Source organism: Macrosteles quadrilineatus, unplaced genomic scaffold, assembly GCF_028750875.1.
Source record: "Macrosteles quadrilineatus isolate MER2022 unplaced genomic scaffold, UCM_ALF_1.0 Scaffold_3__2_contigs__length_128488019, whole genome shotgun sequence".
Classification (NCBI taxonomy): Eukaryota; Metazoa; Arthropoda; class Insecta; order Hemiptera; family Cicadellidae; genus Macrosteles; species Macrosteles quadrilineatus.
The window spans coordinates 16,632,610-16,652,622 of NW_026542596.1; the positions used below are offsets into that span (position 1 = coordinate 16,632,610).

A 20,013-nucleotide genomic window follows, 5' to 3' on the forward strand; every position below is an offset into this window, starting at 1 on the left:
TTGGTTCAGTAGCTTCGGAGGAGTAATTGTCACAAAAAACCTGCTTGCGTATTAAATAAGTAATAGATTGATTATGGGAAATTCGCAAAAAAATCAAACTCCAAAATCAAACTGGGAATTAGTTTCATCCTATGCCCTATATCTCCTTCTGAGCTCTTAATATGAAGAATATGGTAGCTTTTGGCTATAATTATTTCTGGGAAAATTTTTAAATACTCCACCTTTTAGTTTCATAGCTATCTCACCAGAGTGTTTTTGTTTGAACTTAAGATATTACTTCAATAGTTTGCTAAAGCAAAACAAAACCTACTCATGAATTAAGTTTACCAAATTTAGAAATAGTTAAAACAACTCAAAAATTGAATAAATCAATGAAGAACTGTGTAGTACCATCACATTACATACTTTTATGTCTTATTTGTTTTCAAATATTTCCTTGAGTAAAAGTTTAATAAAAAACAATCTGTTCAACAAAACGTTTTTAGTTTTAAGATTGCTTGTCTGTTTTTAATTAGGTAAACATGTGACTCATGATCTATTGAAAAAAGCTTAATTTAATCGTATAAAAGTTTACATGGAAAGATCTTTTGATTGAGTTTGAAAGGCGTGGATAAAATGGGTTAATTCTACTCAAGGTGGGGTATTGATTGTATGGTGCTTGCAGTGCCAGACACAAGGGATACTGTATCAGTATCTGATATACACTAACACTACAACCATGTCCAAGGTGTTTGGTGAGTGAATTAAATTATATTTTGTACCTTTAAAACGCTTAGTTCCAAGTTATACAGATAATATTCAAATTTAACACTATTAAATCGTGTTAAATTTGAGTATTATCAATAAATCATCAATAAATTTTATTGATCAGATAAATTTAGATTTCTATTAGTGACATTGCCCCTTTTGCAAAATATAGAAGTTTGTACAATCATATTTTTGGTTGAGGTTTCAACAATGGGGTGACCTCTGGTTATATTATTAGGTCTAAGTGTATAAGACAATAGGTTTTACATACCTACGTAAAATAGTCCAACGCTTAATATTGCTCATCAGCTTACATGTTTCGTTATAAAGACAACATCTTCAAAGCTTGCAACTCGTCAAAAACACAATCAAACGACACAAACATAAAAAAACATTAAAATGGTACGAATACACAAAAATTTAGATAGCGCTATCATAATAATACTACTGATTTAGTCCGGCAGCCGGCGCGGCGCGGGGTTGGTAGCAGTAACCAACTAAGTATAGAGGACCCGACCCGTACACAAACAACAAAAAATTTCATTTTCAAGAGTTGTTAGCCTCCGGATTAAGTTTGAATATTTATAATGGTTTAAGTACCTGCATTCAGTAATCCGAAATGCTGCTTATGGCAACTACAGTTTTCGGTTCTGCTAAGGAACCATCTTCAGACCATACAAGGTGTCATCCAGGTTGTTCACCCCCACTGTATGTGAAGGTCTTCATTGAAGATAAAAATACATAAAACACACACGAACACGCACATTGATAGACAAACATTTAACATGTAAAACAACCGAATACTCGGGGGTAGGAGACAGATGCGATACGACATGTCTCGTGTCCCCTTGTATGGCCTGAAGATGGTTCCTTAGCAGAACCGAAACTATAGTTGCCACAAGCAGCAATTTGGATTACTGAATGCAGGTACTTAAAGCATTATAAACAAATTTCAGTAGCGTTCAAAAAGGCAAAAACAAGAATATACTATATAGGTACCAATTAATTTACCTTTCAAGGATTGTGTTTGTTTCAGACAGTTAGGTGAATAAATCTACTATTTACAATAATTGATATTTGTTGATTGTAGATGTAACCTACACCATAAAGAGTTATTTACCTGCCTTCATCAGGTTACAATCATATTAATACCCCCGCCGCAGCAAACCTGCAGACTAAGCAAATTTCAACTTGTCTGATTACATTTTTAATAAAACTAGTGTACCTGTTGCTCGAATTTGATCGATTGCTAAGTATTACAGGCGTTAATTAAAAACGAATAACAGTCATAATTTCTGATGACTTTAAAATATCGACTCAAAGATTATGGAAATTGTTAGATAGTTAAATCTGTAAGTGATTAATAAGATGTTTTCTCTCCAGCCAGTAGACAATTATCGTAGATTGAGGGTTCAAATCATGTTTCAGTCTGGTTTACTCAAGTTGGGTAATGTATGTTTTGTTGTTATTGTTGTTTTTATGTAACATAGAAATGTACGTTTTGTCTGTTTCAGATTTTTTGACCATGACTACTAGAATTTTGGATGGACAGCTTTATATCAGTGTGTTAAAACAGAAGCATGGATACATGTAAACTTGATAAAGAGCTGAATAAATTCATATATGATAGTTAACCTTATTATTGCAACTGGATTCAATGGAATTTAAACAGTGGCATATCAAAATTTAACTATGCCTTAACAACCAAATTTGCTGGTTTTTGTTTGATCAGAAGAAAACACAACAAAATAAGTGTAATAAGTTTGATAAAAGTTATAGCCCCAATGTTTTATAAATAATAAAATAAAACTAAGATTTTAGGACACAGGAATAAAGTCACACTATTGAAGAAAATACCAAAGAAGGGTGTGACAAATTTTACAGTGATCAAACATACTGAATATTTTCTCCACCTTTCCTGTGGCTTGGGGATTAACTTACACCACTGCACTTAAAAAATGGTTTATAAGAAAAGAAGTAACTATGAAAATTGTGAAAACTGTTACATCCACTCTGAAAAGAGAACAAGAAAGACGAAAAAGATAAAATCTCCGAGCAATTCAGATCTTTTTCCTTGTAAGTTTAGGGAAAACAACTACTCTACAGAAATACCCAATACAAAGCTAAGTACATCCAGTCTGTATGACGGTTGTGAGTCAAAGAAACGCACCAAACTGCAGACTAAACCCCTCAACAGATCACATCGCAGTTTGTGTTACTCCTCGTACTCTATAAACGATGTGTGCGGAAGATGTGAAACACCATTGCTACGAGGGAGAAAACCAGCTTATGAGTAAGCAGGATAACTATTTATAATGCTATCTATAATGTAGGTCAAGAATAGAATAGAAATTAATTTTTCAAACATTATTGCCACCAAGAATGTTCGAAAATGATAGGTTACTTACATAGGTACCTTGGCCATCTTCAATCTTATGTATAATATTCCGAGGATTACTAGCTTCAGCTCATAAGACCCATTGTCAAATCAATTTTATGTTGGATTTGCCAATAGGTCTTGTGACTTGACACTAATAATCCCAGAAATTTACTGTCAAGATAAATAATGGTCAGTGTTTCAGCACAACTGAGAAAACAGGTAACATTGACAATATGATTACAAGGAAATGCTGACAAGGATTCTGAATTAGGACTATGATTGATTTTAGAAAACATACATATATTCATAAGTGATGAAGTAAATAACATAATTTATGTGTAAGCAATGTTTTCTGTTCAAAGTACTTAAATCAAAATGACCAAAAATGTAATAGGTCCTTTAAAAATATATTTTGGTTGCAAGTACGTCATGTCTGTCTCCTAAAATTTGTCAAATTTAGAATCCTTCATAAACAGTTAAATTGGTTTTCAGTCAACTTTACATTAGGAAGAAATTAGATAAGGTAGAAAAGATAGTTGCAAGGAGTAAAGATAAGGTGAAATGCATAGTGATACTGATAATACAAACTTAACCTGATAAGGCAGTATCATTGTCCCTGTACTAACAGGTGTGTCTTAGTTCACACACAGTGATCAAGATAAAAACTTAACTCTTTATAATGAATGGTAATTCTTCTCACAGCTCTTCCAACATTGACTTATTGAATATCCCTGAAAGTGACCGTCGGATTCTTGAAATTCTAGCATTGAAGAAAGAACAAGAGATTGAAAGTGAGAAAATAGCCTACCAATCTCAGCTGCTTTGGGAGAAATCACAGAATGAAAGAATCAAGGTAGTATTTTACAATCATCTTTTATTTCCATAATTTTTACAATTTTAAAAAGTCATTGACACCCTTATGCAGTTTATATTAATGAATATTTAAAAAATGTAAATTGTAGATTTGGGGATACATGCACATGGGATAGAAGAACTGTGGTGCATTGTAGGTAGTGTTTGCATTTGGGGGATACATTTTATAGGAAATGTATGTGTCATATTTGGATAGTACATATCTAATATTTCAGTGGTGCACCATAACCATCGACATATAAATTATATGTCGATGACCATAACTAGATAGTTCAGGTGAAATATTTTTGTGGAGCATTGTCGTTAGTGCGCGTAACATATTTGGGTGGTAAGTTAGAGTTAGTTTAAAAACATTTAACATATAACTAAATCCTTTTTTAGGCTGAAAATGAGCAAAAAGAAAAATGGCGTAAGTATGTTCAACAAAAACAAAAAAGTGATAGTTTGCAAAATTTATTTAGAATGGAGGATATAAAACAAAACCTTAGAGATTCACAAAAGAAACTTGAAGAAACCATACAAAAACGAGATCAGCACGTGAATTTTCTAAAGAAGAAATGTGAAGAAAAGAAGGTAAGTTTTAAAATTAACAAGGAATGTAACCCGTCTACGCATGGGCAAGTTCTAGAAGTAATTAACTTGTTAAGCTAGGCTAAACTTTGTTTCTAATAAATTGGATTACAAAAAGACATAGTCTTAAGTTTTTTAAAGTATTTTTTTTCAGTCTAGTTGTAAAAGTTAGATAATATCATATACTGTACCACTTTGTATTTTATAGGAAAACCACAAGTAGGTGGTTGTTAATTTTTATAATACCTGAAACATATGGAATAGATTGTTCTAAGTAATTTTCCTACAGTCACCCCACAAAGTGGGCATCCTTGCACTGATTATAGTACAGAAAGCTGCTAATTGCTGCATTTACTTACTTTGCTGCACACTTTTTACTTTGTCGCACACCAGTATTCCAACCAAACAACACAAAAAAGCGTGCTTTTATTATGCACGTAATTTGTGTAGCCTTGGAAATATAGGTTGGCAACACTTAAAGATATTACGACTACAATCAGCTGGTGCAGCGTTTCCCATTTCCTTCAATGTTTGGATTTAACCTAAATTGAAAACGTGTTGTACAGTGTTTGAAAGACTAATTATTTAAATGCTTTATAGTAACTGTAGAAAAAATATAACGTGTAATGTGAGTGCAAACTGCCTTTGCTGCACTTGAGTAAACATTTCTCTTCAATGTGCAGCGAAGTGCCACTTCACCTACTAGTTACACCAATAACTGTAGAAGTTATATTTCAGATTCAGGAATCCTACAGTAAATATTCTTTTGTACATCATCTATTGTAAAAAAAATGTCCAAAAGCTTTTTTTTTTAATGTTGGGTATCTTTTTATTTGTAGCGTAACGAATTGAGGGAAAGACAAGTTCACGAGTCTCTGAAAAAAGCAATTATTGATGTAAATTTTAGACAAAAAGAAGATGAAGTAGAAGAATTTTTCCAGAGGCATATTGAAGAATTGGAGGAAAAATTGAACAGAGCCGAATCTCAACGGCGGAGTAGGCAGGAACAAATTCATAGGGTGAGTTTTGGTTCAGTGTCTAATAGAAGGGAACAGGTTTAAGTAAAACATTAAATAACAAAATAAAACAACACTATGTGCATGTATAAAGGTTGGAGAGAAGAAAATTTACCCTTAATATCAAATCAGCAGTTTTTTAAAAATAAAATGACAACTTTTGAAGAGTCACTACTGTATTAAGAAAAGTAAGCAAATTTAAAGTAAACTAGTGTACATGTTGCTCGAAATCGCTCCTGCAATCACAAAGAAGTAAAGGAGTTATTTAAAAACAAATAACTTATTTAAGAAAAAATATAAGTTATGAATTCCAATGAGTTTAAAAGAGTCAACTCAAAGATTACGTAACTAATGATAATACTCACAATGTACTTAACCGTTATAATCAACATTTCTTGTAAATATTTTATCATTTTTCAAAAGCTGATCTGGCTTTTAGTGTATTGCACAAATGTTTCCCACTTATAGCTGCAATAGGTTGTCCATGTTGGTCTTTGTCAATGATAATGTAGTCTGCATGGTATCACCCATTGTCGCCAGTACGTTTACAAATTTCAGTCTTTTTTTTAATAGCACCAAATAACCATTAACTACCTGATTTTCTGCATAACCTCTCTGTCACAATTTTGGGTCTGACTTAGGGGAGGTACGAATGAGGCATTTAGTTCAAAATTCCTCCGTGAACAGCACTGTAGTAGGGAGCACTTTGGCAATGAAGGTTTACTAATGTCAAAAATAGTTCTGTTCATAAAATAAAATTATAAATGCCTCAAATTCAATTTTATTATTTTTTAATTATAAAATCAAACTATCATAACCTAACCGAACTAACCAAACTTGCTGATAAAGAAATAATATAACAAAAGTTTAGTAATCGGAAAAATAATTCTGCTTATTAAATAAAACTAGAAATTGCTCAATTAAAATTTTATAATGACTTAATAATAAAATTAAACTGTAATAACCGAACCAAACTTGCTGATAATAAAAAAATCTTGGACAAAAAGTTAACGCTACCAGCGGGATTCGAACCCGGGACCTACAGTATATCAGCCCAGCACGCTAACCATTTGACCACCGAGGCCGATGGCTATTAACCGTTTTGTTACGGTAATGCCGTTCCCTCAGCTAATAAGAAGCCCACAGCTGTCATCGTAGCCTCTTCTATACCTCCCCTGAGTAAATACCCACAATTTTACAATTAACATATGTTCTTCTTCTCACTTTTAATTTCTGACAACTGGCACAGCTATAGTCAATGGTAAAATTGTAAATGGCAGTTAAAACCTTCCCCGACAGAACAATTAAAAGTTTCTTGGCGATTGGATATGATTGGGTAGTTTATCAAGAACAACATACGGACACAAGCTCAATTTTTCACAGAGAGTAGCGAGTGCCAACAGAAGTGAGGATGTGAGACATCAAGAGAACATGTTGGACTTGCTGGCCGAACAGTCATTGACACAACATCAGAAACAACGGCAATGTCGGGAGAGAGAGTCTAGAGCAAGAGAGAGACACATCGAGATCCGACAGAGGAGAGAGAGAAGCCTAAAACAAATGAGGTTAGTCATGTGACTGGAACTGCTTAGTATTTTGTTTATTTCAATTTTTGTTTTCTTTGTGATGTGTATTTTGTCATTGACACTATAATAAATATTTTTTTGTTTGAATTTTTTTCAAAAGTTGATTGTGTACAATATTGGTGATATTGGCAAATTAATGTTATATAATACTAAATTTTAAGGTACAAAAGGATAAGATATAATAATTTTGTATTTCAACAAGCGCTTTGTTTACTTAAGAGGGTTCTAACCGGTCAATTTAAGATGGCGGCTAAACATGCTAATGTTCCTGAACACGCCTCTACGGTACAAGCTCTCAACATTCTAAAACTAATTTGTTTCCAATTATTGTGTGCTTGTTGTGCTCTTAACACACCAGAGCTTGCAGTGGGTGGAGCAAAAAACTATTAATTAGAAGTTAAAATCGCATGTAAAAAAGACTAATTTATGGAATTTCAAAATGATTTTGTAAATACTTGAAGAAACAATTACAAAGTTTCAGTTCAGTCAGTGCATAGTTTAGATCTTTGTCAATATTTTATAGTTCATTTCAACTTGATAAACACTAATAATGCCAGGAGGTTCTTTTTGTAGGACCATGTTTCCGTGGTAAACAACTGGCAGGTGGAACCCTCTTAGTGATAAATTAATTTTAAATAAATTTAAAATAGATTATGCCCAGACTATATGTATCTCCATAAATACCCAGCGATACGGGGGATATTGGAAAGACATCTATGGGATATCTTTACGTGGATATCCACGTCAGGATATGTTTGGATATCCTATCGATGTTCGAATATGGTTCAATTTTTGGTCATAAAGCTCCATTAGATATCCAACAGATGTCCAACGTCGATATCTACGCTCTGGATGTTTATGGATATGTTGTGGATGATTGTGTGATTTAATATATGCATAGCCTAATCCTGTACAGAACGTCACATTGTAACACAATGAAATCTTGTAAATAACAGTTTCGCTATAGGTTGGTGTCGAAAAAAAAAAATCATAATACATGCCAACTCATGTAGTTCGCTCATGAAAAAAGACTAGCGCACCTGTTGCTCGAATTCGAGCAATTGCAAAGTATTACAGGCGTTATTTAAAATAGAATGACAGTCATAATTGCCGATATGAGTTAAAAGAGTCAACTCAAAGGTAATGAAATCAATCACTCTAATGATTGAAACTGAATACGAACTCACTCTGAAAACAAACACTGTTGTGTGTATCATGTGTTTACTATGAACAGCTGTAATTAATACAAATTAGTCGCCTTAAGTAAACAAAATATTTTCTTCGTAAGAAATACATTGGAATTTTGATGGCCTGTGGGACACCTGAAGGCAAGTGAGCGCAGCGAACGAGCTCCAACCTAAAGGTGAGTGAGCGCAGCGAACGAGCTCCAACCTAAAAGTGAGTGAGCGTAGCGAACGAGCTAACCTGAAGGCAAGTGAGCGCAGCGAACGAGCTCCAACTTAAAGTTGAGTGAGCGTAGCGAACGAGCTCCAACCAAAAGGTGAGTGAGCGTAGCGAACGAGCTAATCTGAAGGCAAGTGAGCGCAGCGAACGAGCTCCAACCTGAAGGTGAGTGAGCGTAGCGAACGAACTTTAACCAGGATTTGATTGAGCCATGCGTTTAGTTTAATTTTTTTCCCATCTCCACCCCAAATTCGTTTTTAAACCTGAAATTTTACCTTATTTTACCTATTTTTGGTGATTTTTACTGCGCAAGGGGTCCATTCTTCATGCCGATAATTTTTACCAACCCCCCGCCCCCGAAGGGGGCCTAAGATTATTTTAAAATATTATTTTACCTCAAAAATACTTTATATCGATGCTTATTGATGTGAAGTAAGTTTTAGAGGTTGTGACTTAGCAAATTTAATTTATCATAGCACCGGCCCTACATCGAGACTCTAACATGTCAAGACTGGTTTGGTTTGCACTAAACAACCCCCCTATGGAATACTTCGCTACTGCCAAGTTATTACTACTACGTCTTTTACGCAAAAATGTTTACTGACAAAAAATGTTTCCGGACAACATCCTGTCCCCCGTGACAATTTCTCATCACGGCTACTATTAAAAGGGGGCCTGGGGGCGGAGCCCCCAGCGAGCACAAGGCGAGTCTATCTATACTAGTGTATTTGTTGCTCGAATTCGAGCAATTGCAAAGTATTACAGGCATAAGATAACTCATAAATAAACTCGCCTAATGTTGAGCTCACTTTGCTTCTTCTCTTCCTCATCTTTTCAAACTTTTGTACATGTAACTTTGAAGCTATGGGTTATTGAACCTGCTTACAATGGGCTTATAGTGTTTAAAAGGGAAAATAAATAAAAGAAACTGTTATACACAGGGCAGAACAAGAGGAAAGGGCAGCCATTGTGAGAGAGATGCACCGGGAATTGGAGAGGGGACTAGAGGCTTGGCAAGATCAGGTAGGGCATAGATGATGCTGCATAAACTGCTGTTTTTGTCTTCACAATTATCATAATTATTTGTCCAAAACACAGATAATTCTTGCAATCACCTAACAATTTATAGGTTAGGCCTATAAGAACAAGCAAACTTGGGCTGTATTTAAGACGTAGACAATACTGTAACACAGTGTCAGTTCATCTGAAAGTATATACCAACCATCTATCTATCTATATTATTAATACGCTACATGAAACTTTGCGAACAACAAGGTTTTTTTGTTTTAAGATTTAACCTCACATTTTATATACCAAAATGTTCGTCTAGGTGTGTAGATTTGCAAACTGACCTTCCATTTTTGAAAAAGTCCCTTGGGCTCTGTCCCAGTGGCTTTTAAAGTTCCCATGTTATCCTTATGAAGAACATATCATCTGTTTACATTACTGTACGATCAGCTGGATAATTTAATTGCTGTTAATATTTTAGTTGCAATTTAAGTAAACGTTTGCTACAAACATTTACTGACTTGGTGGAAATGAAATATTTACTATTCGAATTTGGGTTGGCGTGAATATTATAATGGAAAAAAAGTGAGAAAGCCTGGACAATTTGATATAAAAAATAAATACCCCCGCCACAACAAACCTGCCGACTAAGCGAATTTCCATTTGTCGGAATTGATTTGCAATTAAATCTTTTTAAATAACATTAGGTGAGTCCCTAGGTTTGCTGCTACAAGGAAACTGTTAAAGTGTGTTTTTTAGTAAAATATTAATAGCTTAGTATAAAATAAATAAATTTGCCAAGTTTTATCAAAATATATCCATAAACAAGCAAACTACAACATTTTATAATATTCTCTATAAGAATAACATGGGAATTTTAAAATAACAATTTTTTGAATTTTCTCCCTAACCAATAATTGTACAAAAACACTTTGATATACTAAATTATTTGTTTTTTAAGCTCTTTAAAAAGGTCTAGAGATAAATTGGGATATTTTGTGTTTTGAGTGTCAAAAATGAGAAAAACCATTTTTTTATCCCATAAAACCCCGTTCTCATGGTCCGATCATGCTGGTTCACGAACTCATTCAAGTTTATCCCGCCTTACACCTTTCAACCACATTTCATCAAAATCAGACAAAAATTACTCAAGTTATCGCGTTCACGGACGTATATATATATAAATCTATATATATATAGGCTATATTTATACACACAAACATTTGAACAAATGGTGTTTTTGGCCTCTGGGGACATCAAAATGAAAAAAGTAAATCGGTCCCGGGCCTAGGTCTTACCGTGTCACCTACGGTAATAGCTACTTCCCTATAGGGAAATTCGCTAAAAGGAAACTGAATCAAAACTGTGCTGCATTTCATGATCAATCATTGAAAGAGCCAATTTTGCAAACTATGGAAACATAGGAAAGTCATAGAACACCACCAAGTAGAAGAAATAGAAATGTTTTTTTTATATATTTATAATCGTTATTATGGACAACCTAATGAAGTGTCCTAGTGTGTGTAGTCCTAATGTAGTGTGTAAGTGTGTGTAGTTGGCTATGAGTGGGAAACATTCATAGAAAACACTAAAAAACAAGATCAGCTTTTGAAAAATGATAAGATATTTTCAATAAATGTTGATTATATCGAACTGTTATGTACATCGTGAGTATTTCTATAATCTTTGAGTCGACTCTTTTAAAGTAATCGATAATTATGACTGTTATTCGTTTAAAAATAACGCCTGTAATACTTCACAATTGCTCAAAATTGAGCAACAGGTATTTTTATAACCTCTAGTATTTTTATAATCCCAGTGTTGCCAATTTGTGTCAACACAAACACCTGTTCGTTGTGTTTTGGAGAAGTGCAAAGTGATATTTTCCATATTACATTTAGTGCAAAAGTAGTAGCTTAAGCTGTAGGATAAGTTCAAGGTCAAATTATAAAGTGTCAGGATGTGCTATAGAAAATCCTTCCCTAACCACCATTGCTTGATATATTTTTTATATCCATCTCAAAACTTTCTTAGAAACCTCAATCATACGTAGAGTAAGGGAAAAGTCCCTCCCACACGTCCCTGCACGCCATCCTCGTTGATATGACCTTTAACTGTATACAACTGTCGCAACTATACGGACTACTAAGCTACAATCAAGGATTTAGTAAAGGTGATTTGGGAAATGTTCAGCTACATATTTGTGTTGTAGGTGATGTTGCTACAGTGGGCAGACCATCAGAGAGCGGAGGCAGTGGTCCAATCACAGAAGGAAGATCGCAAAATGAAGGTCGAAGTGGAAAACAAAGAGAGACAAATACTTCACCAACAACGGTTAAAAAAGTAAGTGGACGTACCCATGTTAATAAATTTCAACCCAATCCGACTAGAACTTCAAACAAACAAACATTCACATTTATAATATTAGTATGATGGTACTGTATGATTATGATTTCTTTTTAACCATTAAGTGTACAAAAACGCTTAAAAATACTTAATTATTAGTTTTCGAGCTAAACAAAATTGTTTGAAAAGAGTTGCGAAATTTGTATTCCGAGGCTTAAATGAGAAAATCAATTTTAACCCGATAAAACCTCGTTCTCAAGTCTGATCAATGCTCGTTAGGTTTCCAAAATCATTTAAGATTTTTTAGTTCTACAAAAACATGTCAAATTTATTCAAAATCAAACCACATATTGCTCAATTGGTTATCTTTGTTTTGTGTTCTTGGACTCGCATATTAAAAATATTGAACGAATAGAATGTATTTATGAATGTAGAATATGTAGAATGAATTTGTAGTCTAAATGATATTGCACTCTAGAGACATCAAAATGTAAAAGTAAAGTGGCCCAGGGTAACCGTATCGGGAATAAATCCCTAAGAACACTGGGGACATTCAAATAAATTCAATCTCCCCAACAATTAAATTTACGATTAAGACATAAGAAAAGAAAAGAAATTTCTTGGATATAACAATTACTAAAGAAAACAATGAACATAATTTCAGTATATATAGGAAACCTACCCAAACTGACCTAATCATTCCATTTGCGTCAAACCATCCATGGGAACCAACGATCACGTCATAAGACCAATAGATGGAGCACGCCTATCTAACTAACATTCAAGCAGCTGAAGCCAGGTCCGCCATCTTACTGTAGGATAGAAGCGCTAGATGCCGATGAAAACAGCACCAAAACTCAATGTTCCGCTTCAAAATAATTTGACATTTATCCTACTTAGACTAAAGGAAAATCGTTGAAACTTTGTATGAGAAATGTCAATAAGTCTATGACACTATTGGTTCTAATTAAAAGCTTTAGAGTTAATATTTTTTATTTTAAATCTTCAAATGAAGTCGGTACTTTTAAATGAGTTTTAAAATATGACGTGAAAATGTTCGTCGGCTGCTACTTTTTTATTTTTTTTTGTCAGGTACGTTAAAAAACGACGTATTTTGTAGCTAAAGAGTTGAATTTTTTCGATCATATTTTTTAAAATTTTTAGCTGGTGTGGTTTGATTGTAATTTAATTTGTACTATAGGGGCTACCCGCCGGGCCACGTTGCGTCATGCGGGCAGATTCCGCCTACAACCTCACTTGTAATACAGTTTAGATACTCAAGTTTGGAGCTATACAGAAAAGTTACTAAACTAATTAGAAAAACACGGAGTACATATAAATGTTTTTCGTTTTATTCTTTGTATTCATCTAAAAATTAATATTTTTTAGCTCTTTCACAAAAATTAATATGACAGTCAGAATATAAAGGAGAGTTGTATAGGGTGATTACCGAGAAACGCATGTTTTTTAAATAACGAGTACTCAGGTTATTCAGAGCAAAAAATGTATTTATGAGTGGAAAAACAGTGTACACAATATGCAATTTCAGAATAAAATTACTTGCAATTTAGCATTTAAAAATTACATCTCTAAGGTGATGGTTAGAGAACATTGTTAATTTTACAGGTCGCATTCTGCTTGGATTCAGTGTTGAAGGTGTTCCTAAAAATTTGCTACGGATTTTGCTATCATATCTCTAGGAATGGTGTTGATTTCCTGGCAAATAGCTTCTTTAAGTTCCTGTATTGTTTTTGGTTTGTTTATGTAAACTCTACATTTCGAAAATCCCCATAGAAAGAAATCTGGAATTTTAAGACCTGGTGAGCGCTCGGCCAAGTGACACCACCAAAACGTGAGATAACTCTTTTAGGGAATGTTCGGCGAAGGAATTCCATTCTAATGCGAGCCCTATGGACTGTTGCCCCATCTTGTTGGAACCATACGTCATTACGTATCTCAACACGTTGATGGCACAGTTCCGGCAAGAAATATTCTTCCAACATTTCTAGGTACTGTTGTGGATTCACTGTCACTGCTCTGCCGTCGCGGCTAGGACTCTGAACTGTTGCAAGGCGCACTCTTTCAACTGTCTCAGGGGTACTAACTGTCCTTGCCAGTCTAGGAGGTTTCTTCTTAAGCAGAGATCCAATTGAGTTAACATTATGTATCCAACGCAATATCGTGTTACGATCAGGGATAGCACCATGCCGTGCAATGTTAAAATTCACCATTTGCGTAATATCGACGCATGACAAACGTACGATGTTCAAGGTCCCACATCTTGGCAAAAATTGAAACTGCACACTTCCCCCTCCACAGCTAAACAACTTCCGGCCGTAACCGAACGATATTCCTTATGTACTTTGAAAGTCAAAAACATGCGTTTCCCAGTAATCACCCTGTATAAAGAGTTTCACAAACTATCTTGTGACTTTGAAAATTCGTACATTGTAAACCAAACGCCAGTACTTTTCAAACTTTTAATACGATAATATAGATATAATATAATATAGATATTATATAATATAGATATAATATAATATGATATAATATAGATATAATATAGATATATAATGATAATATAGATATAATATAATATGATATAATATAGATATAATATAGATATATAATGATAATATAGATACATATTATATTATAAATTAATTTGTAGCTTTTCAGAATTTTTTTTTTGCCCAAAAAGTTTTTGTTGTTACTTATGGCTAACTTTTTCTAAGAAACGGTAAACGCTAGAAAAAAAATTAAAAGCATATATGAAGGTCATTGTGTTGGTAAGAAATAGTTATAATACAAAGGCGCATTGATATCAACTAACATTTAATTAGTTGCTCATGCTACTAAGAGCTCATCACAGCCAGCAGCCGCCATCTTGGTGAAGATTAGTGAAAAATACTGGCTTCACGTCGCGGCCAACGTGCTCCATCTATTGGTCTTATGTGATCGTTGATGGGAACACAAGATATCCACGTTCAACTTAATGGTATTTAGACTACTAAACATAGAATGAAAGAAACTTTGAAAAAGAAAAGAAAACCATAAAATAATTGCTGAAAAAAATAGATAAAAAGAAAATAAACGGTATCAGCAATCTGACACATACTTTCTCCCATTATCTTGTCAACAACCTTTATCATGAGGAAGCGATGAGAGTAACTAACTATGATATTTAACGGGTAAAATCACAAAAGTTTCATTTTATTAGCTTTTACGGTCCAATTTTTAGAGGAATGGGGGTTGCAATATTTTGTTTAGAATTATAAGGACCATAACAGACAAATTTAAATCAAAATCATTTTTTAATCCTTTTTGCCGTTTTTTTATGGTTTTTTACGGGAAAATAACATAAGGTAAAATAACTTTTGAACCACAATTTTTACAGCAATTGGGGGTTGCACTATGTTGTTAAGAATTATAACGATTATCACATACTAATTTGAACCAAAACCGTCCTTTTTAGCGAATTTCCCTATAGGGAAGTAGCTATTACCGTAGGAGGCACGGTAAGACCTAGACCCGGGACCGATTTACTTTTTCATTTTGATGTCCCCAGAGGCCAAAAACACCATTCGTTCAAATTTTTATATATGTATATATATATATAGACATAAATATATATATATATATATATATACGTCCGTGAACGCGATAACTTGAGTAATTTTTGTCCGATTTTGATGAAATTTGGTTTAAAGGTGTAAAGCGGGATAAACTTGAATGAGTTCGCGAACCAGCATGATCGGACCATGGGAACGGGGCTTTACGGGGGGTTTTATGAGGTAAAAATTGGTTTTTCTCACTTTTGACCCTCAAAACACAAAATTTACCAATTTCTCTTTAGACCTTTTTAAAGAGCTTAAAAAAACAATTAATTTAGTATATAAAAGTATTTTTGTTCGGTTAATAGTAACGGAGAAAATTAAAAAATTGTAAATTTAAAATTCCCATGTTATTCTTATGGGGAATATTGTAAAATGTTGTAGTTTGCTTGTTTATGGATAGGGTATATTTTGTATTTTGATCAAATTTATTTATTTTGTACTAAGCTATCAATATTTTACAAAAAAACACACTTTATTAGTTTCCTTGTAACAGCAAACCTAGGTACTCGTTAAACCTAATGTTATTAAAATATATTTAATTGAAAATCAATTAAGACAAATGGAAATTCGCTTAGTCGGCAGGTTTGCTGCGGCGGGGGTATTTATAAAATACGATTTTCTCTTATTTTATGGGAAAATAACATAATTTACAACAACTTTTGAAATGGGACTTGTACTTGAAATGTATATGTTTTAAAAGCTAAACAAACATTTTATAAATTGTTTGAAATGTTTTGAGGTCATAGGGATTAGCAGTAACTCTTTTGACTAAATGATAAATAAATCAGAAAGACTAGAAATATATATATATAGACCAGATAAATTAATGCTGATGCTTGATGGCAAATTCATGCGTGTATACTTTTAATTTAAGATCAAAATTATGAAAATCGGTCGTGTAGAAGAGCCGAACTGACTCAGAAAAGGAAAAACAACCTCTTTTAATATAAATCAGACAGATGTGGTACAATCTGAAACAGCTTAATAATTCTAAACCATGTTTTGGCTTGAAAGTGTGGAAGTTAGCGGGCTGTTGTGTACTACTAGCACACACTTGCTCACAGATTCTATATTAAGTCGTTGATTAGCATGTGTGCTTGTAGTAGTATTACCACATTAGTGTATTTGTAAATTAGTTAAAGTATTCTTTTAAAGTTCATACATTTTTGTTTACAATGTACATTACTCAGTATTTTTGTTTTTTAGAGTGAGAGAAGCAGAACAGAAGAGACAGCAGAGTGTACGACAAGAAATAACTGCCAAAGAGGAAAAGATTAGATCTCTTCAGAGACAAAGAGAAAGAGAGTTACTAGAAGGCAGAGCGCAGGCTCAGATGACTGCAGATCTCAGAGAACACCTCAGGTAAGGCTCAGATGACTGCATAACCCAGAGAACACCTCAGGTAAGGCTCGATGACTGCAGAATCCAGAGAACACCTCAGGTAAGGCTCAGATGACTGCAGAACCCAGAGAACACCTCAGGTAAGGCTCAGATGACTGCAGAATCCAGAGAACACCTCAGGTAAGGCTCAGATGACTGCAGAACCCAGAGAACACCTCAGGTAAGGCTCAGATTGTTGATAAACTAAAGAGAACACTTTACGTAAAGCTCGAAATACTGTAGAACTCCTATACCATCCCTTTAGGTAAGTTTTTAGGTGACTGCACACTCTGATACATAATAAAACAGCACACTTTAAATTTAGACACTTTGAGTGTATATTTTTACAATACACATTATTTGATAGTAAAGTGTTCAGGGTATATTTACTGTGTGGTTGTGTTTTGTTTATCGTTAGATCCTTAAGAAATTATTATTCTTATTAGCATTCAATTTTGTTGGTCAGTGTTTTTGTGCTCAAGTTTATTTGGTCATTACACAATCAAAACATCGAATGAAGCTAGAATATGCACTCAGTACTTTACTACGGTAAATGTCAACAGATATGAAGAACATCAGTTTGATCCATATTGAATTTTTTACAGACAAACACTGTCCCCGGAGACATTTGACAGGAAGGTAGCTCGTGCAGCTCTAGAGACTCGCATGTCCAACCGTCCGATATCTGTGAGTCCCTCACTGCTGTCTTCTCACATACACCTTGGCTAGACAACAACAGTCATCATTAGGGATAGAGTTCAGACCAGAGTATATACAGCACTTCTTCAGAGAAGATTGAAATGAAATACCAGTTTAAACTTTTCAATTGGTGTAACCTCCAGTGTTACCAACTTTGAACACTAAAAAAGGTCTAGTCGCAGATATTATTTTAGGCTTGATACTGTATATACAAAAATAACCAAAAATAAGTTTTCCATAATTGCACTAATACTTAAAGATTTGTTTTAAAAGATACCCGAGAGGGGAGGTTGGGGTTATTATCTTTGAGTCCTGGGGGACCGAGCCATGTCTCGGTATGTTTATTTTGATTGTAAAGCAATATAAAGGAAACTTCATGATGGTTGGACACTGGATCGTTAAAATTAGCACTAATAAGGTTTATATTACCTGGCTTCTGTCTCCGATCCTCGGTAGTTTTAAGAAACTACAGCTGTTTCATGCCTTACATTGGCACATCCTCAGGTTTGGTGAACGCCAGCTTTTCTATAAAATATCCCTCGGAGATGAGTTCGTCATGGTTTTACGAAAAACATGTAGACATTTACACACGAAACATTTAAACACTAATAATTAAGAAACGACTGCGAAACGTGATGCGGCGCCGGTGATGGATAGGTCGCGTCTTCATGAGTCGCGACTTATAGAAAAGCTGGCGTTCACCAAACCTGAGGATGTGCCAATGTAAGGCATGAAACAGCTGTAGTTTCTTAAAACTTCCGAGGATCGGAGACAGAAGCCAGGTACCTAATATAAACCTTATTAGTGCTAAAGGAAACTAACGTTTTCTTTATAACTAATTTTGTCTTTTATTATTAAGGTTTTAGTGGAATTTAAATTTATTATGATAGAAATTTTAACTTGACAATCCAACAAATTTATTTATTTCAATCTCACACATTTCTTACGTTGTAAATAAATAAAACAAATGTTGAAAAAAATTGTTTTTTATTTAACCTGAACAGCTTGTTTAGTAATCCAACACGTTATCTTGGTAGCTTGGATAGCGAAGTACCGGCTATCAGATAATATATTTATCTAGTGTTTGGAACGTATTTAATATTTATTTATTTTCTACTAAGTAGCTCAATAGTAGTGCAATTGGCAATCAGTTTTGCTTGTTTGGCTTGGTATTTATTGAGACCAGCTACTAGAGGTTTAGTCACTCTGCCTATAGTGTACTTGTATTATTATCTGGTATATTATTGAGTGAACTGTTTGATTATTAGCTTGGGCATTAGAGCTGTGTGTGTAGGGTTATAGTGACCGAGTAGACCCCGCCTGGTGATAACTCGCGTTGTGGTTTTTATTAGCAAGTCGTCGTGTAACTCACTTTGTTTTAGGCACTCTGGGCTTAACTATTGGATAGTTAGCACGAAGCCCGAGTTGCGTAGTCAGCAACGACCCCCTAGGAGAGTGGAGAATCGGCTTAGGCCTAGTAGTGATTATTGCACGTTTGTGTTGGTGACTTGTCTTTGACTAGTTCACAGTGCCTGTGTATGAGCCAGTCCTATACCGGTTAGACCCGGCTTTTGGCCTAATGGTTTCCCTGACCTTATCGCAGACCCTGGAATTTCACCCAGCCATAGTAGGCTGAGCTATCCCCGGCAAACTTTGCGACTGCACTTACTTGTAATATTTTGTCCAGTGTAGAAAAGTGTGTCGCACTTTAATACTTTTAATTGAAATGGCGACCATACGAAAGTAAGTATTTTAAGCCAAGTATGAATGTAGATGAGTGTAGGATGAGTGGTGCGATCTTGTAGTCTTGTTAGTGACTAAGGCCGACATATTCCTTAGACACAGCTGTTAATTAATAGCATTCAGCTAATGGCAACTATGGGACCTACAGTTTATAGTGGAATCCGAACCACATTTTTGCTTTGGTATTAACGAATTGGTCTAATTATCAGGATAGTACAGCGGATAGTCGTTGTACTCACTAGTGCGGACCTTAATCCACACCAGGGAGTGTCGCATCCTCAGTCAATATGGTTAAAACAAAAACTCCGTGATGCGCCCGATGGAAGGTTAACATTTATGTTTGTAGTCTTGATACATTTATATATTTATTTAAATGTTATATAATAAAACACATTTCTAAAATATGATTTTACAACAATGTTTCCATCTTAACATCTTTGTATCTAGTTTTTAAAAGTATTTTTCTTCATCCTGCACCACTTTTATTGTTATGCAGCCTGTTACTAAAGTGCCTAAATTTAATTTTCAAAGTTATTGACTGAAACAAAACTATAATAACTATTACCTTACCTCCTTGGCCACTGACACCTCAGAAGGTTTTTGGCCTCGCCAACGATGCTTCTACACTCTTCTCTATTCTCCGC

General features: G+C 34.4%; 1 protein-coding gene across 1 annotated transcript; it reads left to right on the forward strand.

Moving 5' to 3' along the window:
• The first annotated feature begins 2,705 nt into the window (after positions 1-2,705).
• Positions 2,706-17,860, forward strand: LOC128989021 (trichohyalin-like). The gene is made up of 8 exons (XM_054410875.1): positions 2,706-3,040; positions 3,830-3,980; positions 5,410-5,589; positions 6,970-7,151; positions 9,518-9,599; positions 11,797-11,927; positions 16,754-16,909; positions 17,533-17,860. The coding sequence occupies exons 1-8, from the start codon at positions 2,706-2,708 to the stop codon at positions 17,654-17,656; spliced, it is 1,341 nt and encodes a 446-aa protein (XP_054266850.1). The 3' UTR covers positions 17,657-17,860.
• The last annotated feature ends 2,153 nt before the right edge of the window (positions 17,861-20,013 follow it).